The following is a 16,681-nucleotide window of genomic DNA, read 5'->3' on the forward strand; positions in this document are numbered from 1 at the left end:
AATAGTTTCAATATACTCAAAAAACCTGTCCGACTTAATTCTTTACAATCTGAAAGTATGAATAGTGGACGTCATACCATACTGGCGAAGTACATCCTCTCCAAAATCAAAAATAGCCATTATGGTCAGACCTCAATAGGGAGAATAGGGGAGTCACTTCATCACACGATCACAGCAGTTGTCAGCGATCAGTTCCCTGTTGAGGTAAACATTCTACAGCAATTACCCTCCAGGGTCTCCTCATATCGTATCTTCCACGTACAAGGATCCAGAGCCCAAAATAGAGATGGCCGTTGTTTTGCCGAGGTTGCTCAATTGTTTAGTCTGATGTACTACTTCAGAATAGAGAAATAAAGTGGAATAAACACCGCAAAGTCCAGGTTGGGGAAGAGCAATTGATTTTGTGTAACACAAGAGCAAAGACTCAGGTCACACTGACTACACAAAATGGCCGATTCCAGGGTGCACGAAATATTCAGCCAATTCAAGTGCAGAAAAGGCCTATAATTTTAGGGGAATGCAAAATAGTTCAGAGGAGACCAATATCCAAGGATTATTTTCCAAAGCTGTTGGTTGAAGCCAGAGAGTGAAGGGAGAGCAAACAGCGCTGTTCTTGGTTGAGCTATGAGGAGAGGCTGAATAAACTAGGCTTGTACTCGTTAGAGTTTAGAAGAATGAGGGGAGATCTCATTGAGACGTATAAGATGATGAATGGGATGGATAGGATAGAGGTGGAGAGACTCTTCCCGCTCAGAAAGGACAGTAGGACTAGGGGGCACAGCCTCAAGATAAAGGGGGGGTGGTTTAGAACAGAGTTGAGAAGGAACTTCTTCACTCAAAGGGTGGTGAATCTCTGGAATTCTCTGCCCGTTGAAGTGGTGGAGGCTACCTCGCTAAATATTTTTAAGACGCGGGTTGATGGGTTTTTGATAAGAGAGGGGATTAAGGGTTATGGGGAGAGGGCGGGAAAGTGGAACTGAGCCACGACAGATCAGCCATGATCTTATTGAATGGCAGGGCAGGCTCGAAGGGCTAGATGGCCTACTCCTGCTCCTATTTCTTATGTTCTTATGTTCCTGGGACCCACTCAACAGCTGGATCTGACTTGAGGTGGGTCTTGATGGAAGGTCCCAAGTGCCGTAATTGTTGAGCAATGTTAGAATAGATCTCAATAAGCAGACGTTAAAACAGAAAATCATTCCTAAAACTACCACCAAAAGATGCTGGGACTTGAGTGGCACAGTGGTGGGCACTGCTGCCTCACAGCGCCAGGGACCTGGGTTCAATTCCAGCCAGTGAGGAGTTTGCATGTTCTCCCCATGTCTGAATGGGTTTCCTCCAAATGCTCTGGTTTCCTCCCACACTCCAAATGATCTGCAGGTTAGGTGGATTGGCCATGATAAATTGCACCATAGTGTCTCAGGACACAAAGAGGGATTAGCGGGGTAAATATATGGGATTACAGGGAAGGGGCCTGGGTGGGATTGTTATTAGTGCAGACTCAATAGGGCAAGAGGCCTCTGTCTGCACTGTGGGGATTTTATGATCATTCTATTATTTCTCAAGGTTTCAGGTGGCGATGGTTCGAGGGACTGAATGGTCTACTCCCGCTCTTAATTCTTTGAAGACTTTCATTCACAGGACCTTCGTTTGTCAATCTGTCAGGCAAAGTAGATGACAAGACTTCCTGTTGCTAATTACAGACCCTGACATTCTCTCTCCCGCCTTCTTCCATCGGGGTAAAGATACAAAAGTCCGAGCTCATGTACCAACCGACTCAAGAACAGCTTCTTCCCTGCTGCTGTCAGACTTTTGAATGGACTTACCTTGCATTAAGTTGAACTTTCTCTACACCCTACTGTAACACTACATTCTGCACACTCTCCTCCTCTACGAACAGTATGCTTTGTCTGTATGGCATGCAAGAGATAATACTTTTCACTGTATACTAATACATGTCACCATAATAAACTAAATCATAATAATGTGAATTAATTCTTTTCAATAGAATATGGGAATGCTTGACATTTAAACATTTCCTGCAATCCAAACTGAATTTTCTGTTTCAATTCTCTGATCTAGTTTATTTATCCACTTATTTTTCTATTGCTCTGAGTTTATTAAGCTACACCACAAAAGGAACTACAAAAGGTCGTGAATGTAGCCCAATCCATCACACAAACCAGCCTCCCTTCCACTGACTCTGTCTACACTTCCCGCTGCCTCGGCAAAGCAGCCAGCATAATTAAGGACCCCACGCACCACGGACATTCTCCCTTCCACCTTCTTCCTTCAGAAAAAAGGATACAAAAGTCTGAGGACATGTACCGACCGACTCAAGAACAGCTTCTTCCCTGCTGCCGTCAGTCTTTTGAATGGACTTACCTTGCATTAAGTTGATCTTTCTTTATACCCTAGCTATGACTGTAACACTACATTCTGCACCCTCTCCTCTTCTTCTCTATGAACAGTATGTTTTGTCTGTATAGCACGAAAGAAACATTATTTTTCATTGTATGTTAATAGATGTGATAATAATAAATCAAAATCACAAAGAACCGTCAGTCATTTTGTTCTCGTTTCCTACTTTACTTTCATTTGGGTCATTTGATCCCCAGTTATTGTTCCCCGGATTGTGTATCACTATCTTATTTTTTATTCGTAAGGATGAATACTCATCCCACCTTATCCATTCGGATAAACCCTGCAGACACTCATTGTTGTATCCTGGTGTTTCTGAAGGTTTTCACTGCATCCCAATACACTTGATGTGATTTTATTATTGTCACATGACCCCACCACCACTGAAGTCTGTCTACATGGGCATCAAGTGAGGAACAGGTGAGGTTTATCTGTGATGCTTCTAACAGTCAAATGCCACGTGAGTGATGAGGAGGAGGGGGGTGGTTTATGTTACGCTGCTGCTGAACTGGGAGTTACGCTGCAGCCAACTCAAGTTGGAGCTGACTCAAGCATTCTTGATGCAGATGCCAAATATGGAGGAGCTCTCCAATTCCCATCATGCCTTGCCAAATTGTGGCATGTCAAACCTGTTTTCGCCAACTTAGAAAGAAAAAAAACAAGACAATAGGAGCACTTTAGAAAATAGCTCTAGAATTTTAGATTTTCTGATCCACTGCAACCAACACTCACTCAAATAATCGGATGTCAAATACATGTCACAAGAGATGAAACATCCGAAGTAGGTGACCAAATCCATTATTGTATGTTACAGTATCACAGACAGGCTTTGAATCATAACCTTGATAGAGAAGCCAGCTATTTACTTTACAATCCATTTATATTACAACTCTAACCCAAGTAGAGGATGCACCATTAAGCTCACACGCACACGCTACGAAAGGAGGCTGTGACGGAAGAACCACTGATATCATCCAAGCCCGGCTTCACCCAGGAGGGTGGGTGGGGTGAGAACTGAAGACGTGGGTCAAAGGGCAAGGGTGGGGTAACTCAAGGGGAGGAAGGGTCTACCATGTCCTGCCCGGACTGCAAGGTGAAAGGGGCACTTTAGCGCCCCACCCGACCACAGGTCAGCTGTTGGTTCACAGCCAACTTTCAGCAAAACATACAGGCCCCAATTTCTGACTGTCCTGCACAGTTAAATAAAAATTGTACGCTGCTTAGATTCACTACTGAAAATATTAAAATGATTACAAGATGGAATACATATACAGACACACACTCGTGTGTATATACACACATTTATATATTATATATATGTATAAATTTACCTTTAAATCTTTTGCAACAGAGTAATACGATGGAGATGTGGGTGCCGATACACCATAAAAATGTGCATCTAAACAGTAGCAATAATCCACAACACCATTATATTGAAGGCAGTGTGCAGGATCTGCATACGAACTGTATGCTTTGCTTCAGAAAACTAACCCAGCGTTACCAAACCAGGATATTGTTCCTTGTAATGGGTAAGGGCTGGCACAGTAATAAAAAAGGAAAGGATTGGGTTGGGTGGGTACGCTACGGGAACACTAACTAAAGGGGTCAATTTTTTTTTTTTAAATGATTCGTCACCCTCCCCCACCCTGTGCAAGCTTTTCCAAAGAGACAGTTCAAGTTTGGTGCAAAGACATAACGTGAAAGGAAGATTGGGCACCGCCCCTTCGCTTGGAGGAAATGGATAAGATGGCGCTCCCTGGAGCTGAGTCTTCATCTCGTGCCAGCTGCTTCCATTGGGCCTCAGATAGCAATACACAAAATCTCTTCTGCAGGCACACCCCGTGATCCAGAACGCACGGAGGTACACCTGCCTGATCGAGGTGTCCTTTAATGTTCCGAATCCATCGCATCTAAATATTTGGCTTCAATTATCCTCGGAAGGATGTGGTATCTGTCAACAAGCAAGAGTGTAAGAATGAAGACCAGAAAACCAATAGTCTACCATTATTCACTGAACCCTATATTGGAGGCTTCCCCAAGTGCCTTCCGTTGCACCCTCAAACTGCACTTGCAAAGATCTTGCTCCATGAATCACAGAGACACAGGCGTTTGTACCAATTCTCCACTATCCTGTTCCTCAGGCTATTCCCAATTGGAGACAAAAGGGAGAAAGGAACAGTTAATCCAGTACCAGCTGGATCCCTTGGCTGGTGAGATGCAAGCCAGAATAACCCTTGCCACTTGTTAGGTTTTTTTTTAAATGAAGGATCCTGCACTCCAGTTTTGCCAATGTCCCAGTGCCAACCAGGAGGCTCTCCAGTGACATGCAGAACAGCAATGCTGCCAGAGCCAGAGGAATTGTAGGTGTTGCAGAAGCAACTCCCAGCTTATTAATGAGTTATAGATTTCTATGCTCTCTTCCCTCCCTATCTCTTTCTTCTTGTATCCACGGTATTTGTGCTGTTCTAATTCCAGCCTCTTGGTCATCTGGAGTGTCCTTCAGTCCTAGGCCAAATCTTCAGCTGCCAAGGTTCTACCGCTCTGGAACTCCCTCTCTAAACCCCGCTCTGTTCTTTTAGGAAAACCAAGCTTCTGAGTCACCTGCCCTAATGTCTTTTCACGCGCCTTGGGTCAGGACTTCCTGCTGACCTGGGACCCATCACAAGGCAGGCCAAAGGTCCATTGATATTTGGTAGGACTGGAAGATTCTGGCAGTAGGCGAGGCTGGAAAACCCCTAAGGGTGCTTCCTATAAAGCGCCTTGGGCGGGATTCAATGGGAGAACTTTTTCTTAGAGAGCAGACAGAGGCACGATGGCCTGAATGGCTCCTTCTGTGCTATAACGTTCCTAGAAGGATGAAGATTGGTATTTATGCCAGCTATCACACACTGGCCAGGTGATACTGTAACAGAGACTGGGCACTAAACAGCATCGGGTTCAAAGGATCAAGTCAAGTCATTTACCACAATAGCCAAGGTTAATCTGGCTAAAATCCTCAGTGTATAATAATGGCCGGAATTCTCTGGCCGTTCACACCCATGATATTCTTTAGTCCCACTGGCAGCGGGACCCCCAGGCCACAGATTTCCCAGTGACATGGGGTGGCTTTGATGGGAATTCCCATTGACAGCAGTGGGACCAGACATCCCACTGTCCAGCGAATTGCGTGCCACCTCCCACCACTGAGAAAACTGCTGAGGGAAGGCCAGAGAATTGCGCCCAATGTTTTGTCCCCTACGATAACTTAAAAGCTGCAAGTTAGATAGGACTGCAAAGCTAGATGCTAGTTTAACACCTTGAACAGTCATCTCAGTCCCTAACCTGCAGCCTGTAATCACTCTGGATATCCACTATTCCACATATAAACTATTTGAATCACACCATTACATACCAGGTTTGTTCACCCATCACCCCATGTACTTATCGACCAACATTGGCTCCCGGTTAAACAAAGCACTGGTTTTGAAATTCTCCTCCTGGTTGACAAATCCTTCCATTAGTTTTGCCTCCTCTTCAATTCCAGACATCTTTCGGCCTCCAGGATCTCAGCACTCCTCCAATTCCAGAGCATCCCTGACTTCCATCGCTCCACCAAGCCTTGGCTCTATGCTCAGAAATTCCCTCTCTCCCCACGCCAACACTATAATTAAGAAAGCCCACCAACGCCTCTACTTTCTCAGAAGACTAAGGAAATTTGGTATGTCTGCTACAATTCTCACCAACTTTTACAGATGCACCATAGAAAGCATGCTTTATAGTTGTATCACAGCTTGCTATGGCTCTGGTTCTCGAAGACTGCAAGGAAATTACAAAAGGTCACGAATGTAGCCCAACCACACAAACCATCCATTGACTCTGTCTACTCTTCCCCTGCCTCGGCGAAGCAACCAGTATAATTAAGGACCCCACACATCCCAGATACCCTCTTCCACCTTCTTCCGTCGGGAAAAAGGTACAAAAGTCTGAGGTCACGTACCAACCAACTCTTGAACAGCTTCTTCCCTGCTGCCATCAGACTTTTGAATGGACTTGTGTTGCACTAAGTTGATCTTTCCTCTCCACCCTAGCTATAACTGCAACACTACATTCTGCACTTTTTCCTTTTCTATGAACAGTACGCTTTGCCTGTATAGCACGCAAGAAACAATACTTTTCACTGCATACTAATACACATGATAAATCAAATCAAATCTCTTATTCCCCTCCTTTAAGATGTTCCTTAAAGCCTCTTTTGCCAAACTTTCACTAATTTGATTTACTATTTCCTTGTCTATCAAATGTTGTTTGATGACACTCTTGCAATGCACCTTGGTATGCATTGTTATGTTATAAATGTTGTGTAAAGCAAAGTATTTGCGTGGTCCATTATATAGAAACCACCCAAATACCTCGATCAGATCGCAGCCCATCTTACTCCCTCATTCTGCATATAAACCATCCAGACCTCTCCCCAACTGCAGCCCGCATCTCGCTTGCAGGCATCTGCTTAACTCGAGTTAAATCTAACCCTTTCAAACGTACACATTGCAATTCGCCCGCAACTCCAGATTAGAAAGAAATTCTAGAAGGACTAACTCAACAGAAAAAAAAACAAGAAGCAATGACCAACCTGATTGGGACCATGGAGAGCATGATGGGGGGAAAGATCATCTTCAAGTACGGCAGGGGGGCCATTCCAAAGCCACAGAGTATGACGATCTCAATGAGCTGGAGACCAGTGAAGTAATGGATCTGCCTCTGTGGGACTCTCCTGATATAATGGGTCGGGGGGTAGGACGTCTATGCCAGGTTAAAAGAAGACAAAGACACTGGTTACAAGAAAAGCAGTTTCCACTGAGAATTAGACGAGGGGTGGGGGGGACAAAGGATTGGTTTTGAAACTTTCGATTCCTGGTGATAAGACACAGAAGCCATTTCATGCCTCATTCAAATGAGACCATAAGCACCTCAAATCTACTTAACCACTTTTGAACCATCTCCCTTGATATCCTTATCCAATAAAGCTGGATTTCTCAGGCTTGAAGACCCCAGTTGTCGCAGCAACTGCGAGGGCTTTTGGGGACAGTGGGAAAGAAACATAATCTGGATTTCTCTTCATATCAAGGTTGGTTAGAGGACATAAAACTAGGAGTTAGGGCAAGGCATTGGTCAGTTGAGCAAAAATGAGGTGAAATCCCTTCACATAAACGGTAGGAGAATCTATGGAATCTCTCTCTCAGCGAGCTGGAGATGTTCAGTCGTTGAATATAGTGGAGAGAGAAACCAGAGGATTTTGAGCACTAAAGGGATTGAGTGTTATTGGGATAGGCCAGGAAAAAAAAGATGGATTTGAGGTCAAGGGTCAGCCACAATCTTACTGAATGGTGGACAAGTTTGAGGGATGTTTGGCCTACTCCTGCTCCGATTGTTATATTGCAAATTTCTCAGTGCCCAGAGGCACTGGGGTTCACAGAATCCCTACAGTGCAGATGGAAGCCACTCAACCCATTGAGTCCGCACTTGCTCTCCAACAGAGCATCACACTCATGCCCTATCCCCATAGCCTTGGTAAATGCATGGGGTTATTCCCCTTAACCTACACATCTTGAGACACTAAGGGTCAATTTATCATGGCCAATCAACCTAAGCCACACACCTTTGGAGTGTGGGAGGAAATCGGAGCACCTGAAGGAAACCCACGCAGACACGAGGAAAACATGCAAACTCCACACAAACAGTCACCCGAGGCCGGAATTGAACCCGGATCCCTGGTGCCGTGAGGCAACAGTGCTAACCACTGTGCGACTGTCTTCTTGATCAGCTTTGCATCTTCCTCACAATATACATTCCCACCAACTTTGTGTGTCCACGAACTTGAGATTATATTTGGTCTCCACAACCAAATGATTGTTGTGTATTGTGAATAACTGGAGTACAACTATTGATTCTTGTGGTACCCCATTATTCAGAGACTGCCAACGCCAGAATGACCTGTTCTGTTTTCTGCCCATTAACCAATCCTTAATCGATTCTGGTATATTATCTCCTCTCTAGTGTGCTTTAATTTGGCTAAGCAACTTCCTGCGGGGGACTTTATCAAAAGTCTTCTGAAAATCCAAGTAAATTATTCCCCTCTATCAATACTGTTGGTAACATCCTCAAAAAAGTGCCAATGGGTTTGTTAAACATGATTTCTCATTCATAAACCCATACTGATTATGGCCAATTACATGCTTATTGTCCAACTGTTCACTTATCATATTTGTCATCATAGATTCCAGCATTTTTTCTATTACTGATGTTAGGCTAACAGGTCTGTAATTCCCTATTCCCTTTCTTCTTCCCCCTTAACAGTGGTTAGCACAGTTGCCTCACAGCACCAGGGACCCAGTTTCGATTCCCGGCTTGGGAGTCTGCACATTCTCCCCGTGTCTGCATGGGTTTCCTCCAGGTGTTCCAGTTTCCTCCCACAGTCCAAAAGACAATCTGGTTGCATGGGCCATGCTAAATTCTCCCTCAGTGTACCCAAACAGGAACCAGAGTGTGGCGACTAGGGGATTTTCACAATAACTTCATTGCAATGTTAATGTAAGCCTACTTGTGACATTAATAAATAAACTCAAAAAGGAAAAGTCAGTCAACCGTGGCTCACAAAGGAAGTTAAGGACTGTATGAGATTTTTTTTAAAAAGCGTGAGAAAGTTGAGAGAAATAACAGTAAACCTGAGCACTGGGAGCATTTTAGTTTACAGCAACAAGGAACTGATAAAGGGAGAATAGAATAGGAATGTAAACTAGCAAAATAAATAAACATGGACTGTAAATCTTTAATAAAGGCAAAATACTGCGGATGCCTGAATCTGAAACAGAAAACGCTGTAAAGTCTCAGCACGTCTGACAGAATCCACGGAGAGATAATAGAGCCAATGTCATCCAGACTCGAAACATTGGCTCTACTCTCTCTCCGCAGATGCTGTCAGACCTGCTGAGATTTTCCAGCGTTTTCTGTTTTTGTTTGTGTAAACTGTGAATCTTCTATAGATGTTAACAAGGGAAGCTTTGGCCAAGGCAAAAGTGGCATCATTACAGGGTTTTTGTGCTTTTCCTTCATGGGAGATGGTGCCTCGCAGGCTGGGCCAGCATTTATTGCCCAGCTCTAATCGCCCTTGAAACTGGGTGGCTCGCTCAGCCATTTTTGAGGGCAGTTGAGAATCAACCACATCGCCGTGGCTCTGGAGTCACATGTAGGCCAGACCGGGTAAGGAGGGCAGATTTCCTTCCCTAAAAGGATATTAGTGAATCAGACGGGTTTTTCCGACAATGGTTTCATGGTCATTGTAGACCCTTAATTCCAGATAATTTTTTTTTAACCGAATTCAAATTCCACCATCTGCCGTGGTGGGATTCGAATCCGGGTCCCCAAAACATTAGCAGAGTTTCTGCATCACTGGTCTAGCGATAAGGCCACTGAGCCATTGCCTCCCTATTAAGGAACGTACAATTGCTGTAAAGGAAGTAATAATTATTTAATGACCATCCATAGCCTGTGTAACATCTCTCAGTTTAATGTATTTTCCCAAACCACCTCTGCCAACCCGCCTTCATGCCTTTGTTCAAATTTAACACCCTGCCGATCGACTGAATTACCTCACTTTCAAACACAAGGTAAAATTCTATCATTTGTTCACTCACCCCTTAAAAAGGTATTTTTACAACAGGATTAATTTTCTCTTTCTCGCTACATAATTCTACCTCTAAAATAGCCTGTTCTCTAATCATAGAATCCCTACAGTGCAGAAGGAGGCCATTTGGCCCATCACATCTGCACATACCATCTAGACCCTATTCCTATATAATGCCAGTTATTTACCCTTTCCACTCTCCCTGACACTAAGGGCAATTTAGTATGGCCTATCCACCTAACCCGCACATCTTTGGGCCTCCAGGTTTGGGAGGAAACCGGACCACCTGGAGGAAACCCACACAGACACAGACCCGAGGCCAGAACTGAACCCAGAGCCCTGAGAGGCAGAGCTCACCACTGCGCTGTTCGGTCCCTTAACATACCACTTTAGAAACCCATCCTCCACAGCATTAGTGTTCATTAGATTTACCCAGTCCATATGCAAATTGAAGTCATCCGTGACTGTGTATTACCCACGTTACATGCATGCTTCCTTAAGGTTCTGATTAACACTTTGCCCCACACTACCGCTACTGTTTGGTGGTACATAAACAGCACTACAAATGTTTGCTATCCCTTGCTGTCTCTTACCTGGGATTATCTGCAGTGTTTAGAAAATGCAACTAACTGATATCCAATTTCCCTTCCCTTCCACCTTCAACATCAATTTCTGCATTCAAAAATTGGTGTAGCAGTGAGAGTGCAAGATGCTATGACTGCAATAACCATGCCCCGTCCCCTGCTTTTTAACTAACTAAAACAAGCCAACGCACTTTGCGGATACTAAATGGCAAAAGGTTAGCAGGTCAGAGAAAGCTTCTTCCAGTACAAGTGTTATCGTGTGGAGGCTTTTCCGTGTTTACCTGCTCTTTAAACAGGAGGGCCAATCTCTCAAAGAACTGACACCCATCGATAGAAGTCACAGCAACGTAGAGGAACAACCCGTACAGGACTGGCTTGGGAATCCACTGCAGAGGAATGGGCAACAGGAGAAGCGAGATCCCCACCAATATGTGCGCCACGAGGGCTGACACACGGGTCTCCCTGACCCGCACAATCCTGGGAAAGATAAAGAGGGGGGAGGGAGGAAAACAAAAATATATCAGGCTCCAGTCCGGAAGCAGACAGGCTTCTCACATACAGAACATCACAGGCCATGGTGAAAAATCAGATAAAAACCCATTCATAAACTCTCCCGCAATTTAATCATCTGATTTGCTGACCTAACTGGCGAAGAGGCTCATTCTAATAACGTGAATGGCTTTTAGAAGGTGGTTAAAGGTATGAGAGTGTTTTTAAACCCAGCAGTGACTCTATTCAGTCACTCTTTGAAGTGCTTCCTATGTTTTCCATTGCAAAGAGTGTTTTTTTTTTAAAAGATAGAATCTTACAGCACAGCTGGTGGCCACTCATCCCATCATGTCTTTGGAAGATCTACCCAATTAGTCCAACTCCCCTGTTGCTTCTCCATTGCTCTGAACAGTTTTGTACTTAATTCTCATTTGAAAGTTATTAAATCTGCATTCATTCAAAATCGTAAACAATGCGCAGTGTTAAAATTGTCTCATTGCGTGATGAATAATGGGGAGGGGGGGGGACAATCTTTTTAAGATCACAGCACAAGGGGCAGAGATTTGGTCCATTGGGTTTGGTCTCTGAAGGAGTTATCCAATTACTGACAATCCTCTCATTGCCATTATTACATTGCTTTACTCCATCCCCTCATTATACTACAGAAAGTGCTTCCAGTAGAATGAAGCAGATGGAAATGCAGTGAATTAGTGAGGGAAATATGGCCATCATTCTGTCCATCAACACAGGCAGATGTGATGAGCCTTGGCTCAATGCTAATTTTATATGGATAGATTAAATGGCTACAAGAAGCAATTAACTCAAAACCTTGAGTCCCCAAAGCTTGTCTGCCACCCACAAGGCACAAGTCAGGAGTGCGTCAGAATACTCTTCCCACTTGTCTGGATGGGGGCAGCTCCACTAACATTCAAGAAACTCATCATCATCCAGGGCAGAACAGCCCACTTAATCAGCATCCCAACTACCCCCTTAAACATCCACTTCTTTCCACCAGCGAGAGACAGTGACAGCAGTGCGTACCATCTGAAGGCAGAAGTGAAGCAACACATCGAGCCTCCTTTGACAGCGCCTTCCAAACATGTGACTCACCTGGAAGTTCCTTTTCAAGTCACACACCACGCTGACTTGGAGCTACATCGCCATTTCCTCACTGTCAACATTTTGGAACACTCTGCCAAATAGTACGGTGGGGTGACATATAATCACATCACCTCAAAGGCAATGAGGGATGGACAATAAATACTGTCCTTGCCAGCACAGCCCATGTGTAGTAAAATCATTTATAAAACCCAGCTTCTAGATGGCATGAACATATGTTTCCCCATTTGGAGAAAGCCCTGAATAATCATGACGAAAGATGGATGGGGAAAGGATATTTCATCTTGTGGGCGAGTCCAGAACTAGGGGGCACCCTTTTAAAATTGGGGGCAGCCCTTCTAGGACAGAGTTTTTACGCTCAAGAGATTGTGCCACTTTGGAACACTGCCTCAGAAGGCACGGGAAGCGGATATTCTGAGGGCAGAGGTTGGTAGATTCTTGTTAGGTGCAAGGGAACTAATGGTATCAGGGTGGGAGGGGAAAATGGAGAACATGGAACTAAACAAACAGGTCAGTTATGATCTTATTGAAATGATAATGCAGGCGCGAGGGGCCAAATGGCCTACTTCTGTTCATATTTCATAAGAACATAAGGACTAGGAGCAGGAGTGGGCCATCTGGTCCCTTGAGCCTGCTCCATTCAATAAGATCATGGCTGATCTTATCGAGGACTCAGCTCCACTTACCCGCACAATCACCATAGCCCTTAATTCCTTTACTGTTCAAAAATGTATCTATCCTTACCTTAAAAACCATTAAATGAGGTAGCTCAACTGCTTCACTGGGCAGGGAATTCCAGATTCACAATCCTCTGTGAAAAAGTTCCTCCTCGACTCAGTCCTAAATCTGCTCCCCTTTATTTTGAGGCTACGCCCCCTCGTTCTAGTTCCACTCACCAGTGGTGCTTCTATCTTATCTACTCCCTTCATTATCTTATGTGTTTCTATAAGATCTCCCCTCATTCTTCTGTATTCCAATGATGTAGCCCCAGTCTACTCAATCTCTCCTCATACTCCAACCCTCTCAACTCTGGAAGCAACCTAATGAATCTCATTTATACCCCTTCCAGTGCAAGTATATCCTTTCTCATGTAAGGAGACCAAAACTGTACACAGTATTCCAGGTGTGGCCTCACACCACCTTATACAGCTGCAACATAACCTCGCTGTTTTTAAACCTCCATCCCTCTAGCAATGAAGGACAAAATTCCATTTCCTTTCTTAGTAGTCTTAATAGTCCATTTTGCTGTTATTCCCAACAAAATGGATGACCTCACATTTACCAATGTTGTACTCACCTGCCAGACCCTCGCCCACTCAGACTATCTGTACCCCTTTGCAGACTTTCAGCATCCTATACACTCGTCTGTTATCTGCAAATTTTGACACACTACACTTGGTCCCCAACTCCAAACCATCTATGTAAATCGTAAACAATTGTGGTCCCAACACTGATCCCTGAGGCACACCACTAGTCACTGACCGCCAACCAGAAAAACACCCATCCTTTGCTTTCTGTTCATTATCCAATCCTCTATCCATGCCAATACATTACCCGTAACCCGTAAAGTGCACCTTTATCTTATGCAGAAATAATAATAGTCAATTTTGCTCATGTCACAATCCAGGCAGAGACACCCCAAGATACTCTCAGAATTCCCACACCTTCAGATTCTGTGTTCCCATTTTAAGTTTCTACTGTTGCAAGTCTAATTAAAACCAGGGTGTGGTTAGCCTAAGCATTCCTGTGAAATCTTATTTTTGGAAATATGATTTGCTTCTTTCCTCACATGGAGGGAGAAGGCTCACTGGGCCCAAAAGCAGCTTTATTTTTTAATTCATTCATGGGACATGGGTGTCGCCGGCTAGCCAGCATTTATTGCCCTTAGACGGTAGTCGAGACTGGAGTCATATGTAGGCCAGACCAGGTAAGGTCGGCAGATTTCCTTCCCTAAAAAATATTAATGATGCAGATGGGCTTTTCCGACAATGGTTTCAAGGTAACCAATAGATTCTTAATTCCAAATATTTTTTATTTAATTCAAACTCCACCACCTGCCTTGGCAGGATTTGAACCCCAGTCCCCAGAAGATTAGCTGAGTTTCTGGATTAATAATCTAGCAGTAATACCACTAGGCCATCACCTCCCTGCTGCTGTAGCTGCAAAGTTCCTAGCTGGTGAACCACATTGGAGAAAAGCCGGAAAGAAAAGTCAAAACTACAAAGAGCTGGTTCTATCCCAGTGAGAGAAAGAAATAGCCAGTGAAAAGCCCTCCTGGAAAAAATCTTTTGTTAATATTATTCCTCAGTGCCATATTTGGTATCCTGCAGGTCTTATTGTGCTACATGCTCTTTAATACAAAGTGGTTTATTATGCACTGAGATGAATGCAACCCACATATACAAACTTGATTAGATAGCATTCTATTTAGAAGAATATTATTCTCCTGAGCTCACTTTGCTCAACTGCATCAGTTGTCCAGTCTCACTGTGCAATGGGGCCTGAAGGAATAATATTATTCAGCTGAAAAGTTCCGCTTAAATAAATTCACAGATCTCACAGCAATTGGCACGTTACCTGGTCTGTTGCACTTACTCAAAGAAATGGGTGCAGATAAAGAAGATCACTCAAAACATTTTAGCTCATTCCTCCAATTAAATACTAGACTCAAAAAAGTGTCCCAGCCTCCACCCAAAGTTCAGTGCGTGCCCTGGTCATCTTTTTAAATAGTGGACAGGGTGAGAGAGCAGAAATTGCAGGAGTGCCAGACAGCCAACCGCAAATGGAGGTAGGCTCTATGTTAATAAGGCATCGAATGGTGATTTGACTCTGGGTTGTTGCCTGCTGGGAGGTGCAGGTCAGTTTTGTCTGGTTTTTAAAGGATCTTCACGTAGCCTAAAGGCACAATTGGATGTAGGTGGAGGGGACAGGGGTCTGCTACCCTCAAACACACACACACACACACACACATCCCTCAGCCAGATTTTCTTCATGCTGACATAGACGTAGAATCCTGCAGTGCTGGAGGAGGCGTCCATCGGGCTCATCAAGTCTGCACCGACCACAATCCCACCTAGGTCCTATTCCCATAATCTCATGCACTTACTCTAGCTAGTCCCCCTGACACTAAGAGGCAATTGAGCATGGTCAATCAGCCTAACCTGCACGTCTTTCAGACTGTGGGAGGAAACCCACGCAGACATGGGGAGAACATGCAAACTCCACACAGTGACCCAAGCCAGGAATTAGATCCAGGCACCTGGCACTGTGAGGCAGCAGTGCTAACCACTGTGCCACTGTCTCTCCTTCTCCCCAAACATACACCCCACCAACACAATGCACCTCCCCCAGCCACCACCACTCCTCACCCAGCGTAGGCTCCAAAATGTGACCTTTGTTCCCTGGCAAGCTGATTAGGGAATAGCATTAAGAGTCAGTACTGCACTACGTAGGCAAGCGGAGAGTACTCCATCACATCCCGACTTGTCCCTTGTAGATGGTGGACGGGCTTTGAGGGGGGAGGAACAGGCGACAAGTTACCCCCATTTTATAAATAGCCTCTGACCTGCTCTGGTAGCCACAGTATTTATGTGGCTAGTCCAATTCAGTTTTCAGGTCAGTGGGAACCCCCAGGATGCTGACTGGGGGGATTCAGTAACGGTGATGCCATTAAATGTCAAGGAGCGATGGCTGGTTTCTCTCTTGGAGACGGCCATTACCTGGCAGAAATGTTACTGGTCACTCATCAACCCAGGGCTGAATTGCTGTCCTGGTCTCGCCGCGTGTGGACACCGAGTGCTTCATTATCTGAGACATGAATGATGCTGAACATTGTGTAATCAGCAGCGAACATCCCCACTTCTGACCACAAGATGGAGGGAAAGATCACTGGTGAAGCAGCTGAAGATGGCTGGGCCTAGGACAGTACTCCGTACAACACTTGCGCTCAGAATGGAACCATTGCCCTCTAACAACTGCAGCCATCTTCCTTTGCGCTCGATCCAGCCAGTGAATATCCATCAACTTCAAACTAAAATCCTGCAGCTGCTGGAGTTCTGAAATAAAAACTGAACAACTCAGTAGGTCTGGCAGTCTCTGTGGATCGAGAAACAGTTAATGATTCGAATCATACAGGCGTCTCTCTGCATGGATGTTGCCAGACCTGCTGAGTTTTTCCCCAGTATTTTCTGCTTTTATTCCCATTGATTTCAGTTTTGCTGGGGCTCCTTGATGGACAAAATAAAGAAAAGTACAAACAGGAACAGGTCCTTCGACCCTCCAAGCCTGCACTGACCATGCTGCCCATCTTAACTAAAACCCCCTACCCTTCCGGGGAACATATCCCCCTATTCCCATCCTATTCATGTATTTGTCAAGACGCCCCTTAAAAGTCACTATCGCATCAGCT

General features: G+C 44.6%; 1 protein-coding gene across 1 annotated transcript in view; it reads right to left on the reverse strand.

Moving 5' to 3' along the window:
* Positions 1-4,030: 4,030 nt before the first annotated feature.
* Positions 4,031-16,681, reverse strand: part of slc4a11 (solute carrier family 4 member 11) — a 179,953-nt gene continuing 167,302 nt past the window's right edge. Inside the window, exons 18-20 of the mRNA XM_080194085.1 lie at positions 10,947-11,142; positions 7,031-7,200; positions 4,031-4,372 (exon numbers count right to left, since the gene is read on the reverse strand). Coding sequence (XP_080050211.1) covers positions 4,309-4,372; positions 7,031-7,200; positions 10,947-11,142 — 430 coding nt within the window. The 3' untranslated portion in view covers positions 4,031-4,308. The remainder of the gene's footprint in view (positions 4,373-7,030; positions 7,201-10,946; positions 11,143-16,681) is intronic.

This window comes from Carcharhinus amblyrhynchos, chromosome 1 (genome assembly GCF_965287045.1).
Source record: "Carcharhinus amblyrhynchos chromosome 1, sCarAmb.v2.hapA, whole genome shotgun sequence".
Lineage (NCBI taxonomy): Eukaryota > Metazoa > Chordata > Chondrichthyes > Carcharhiniformes > Carcharhinidae > Carcharhinus > Carcharhinus amblyrhynchos.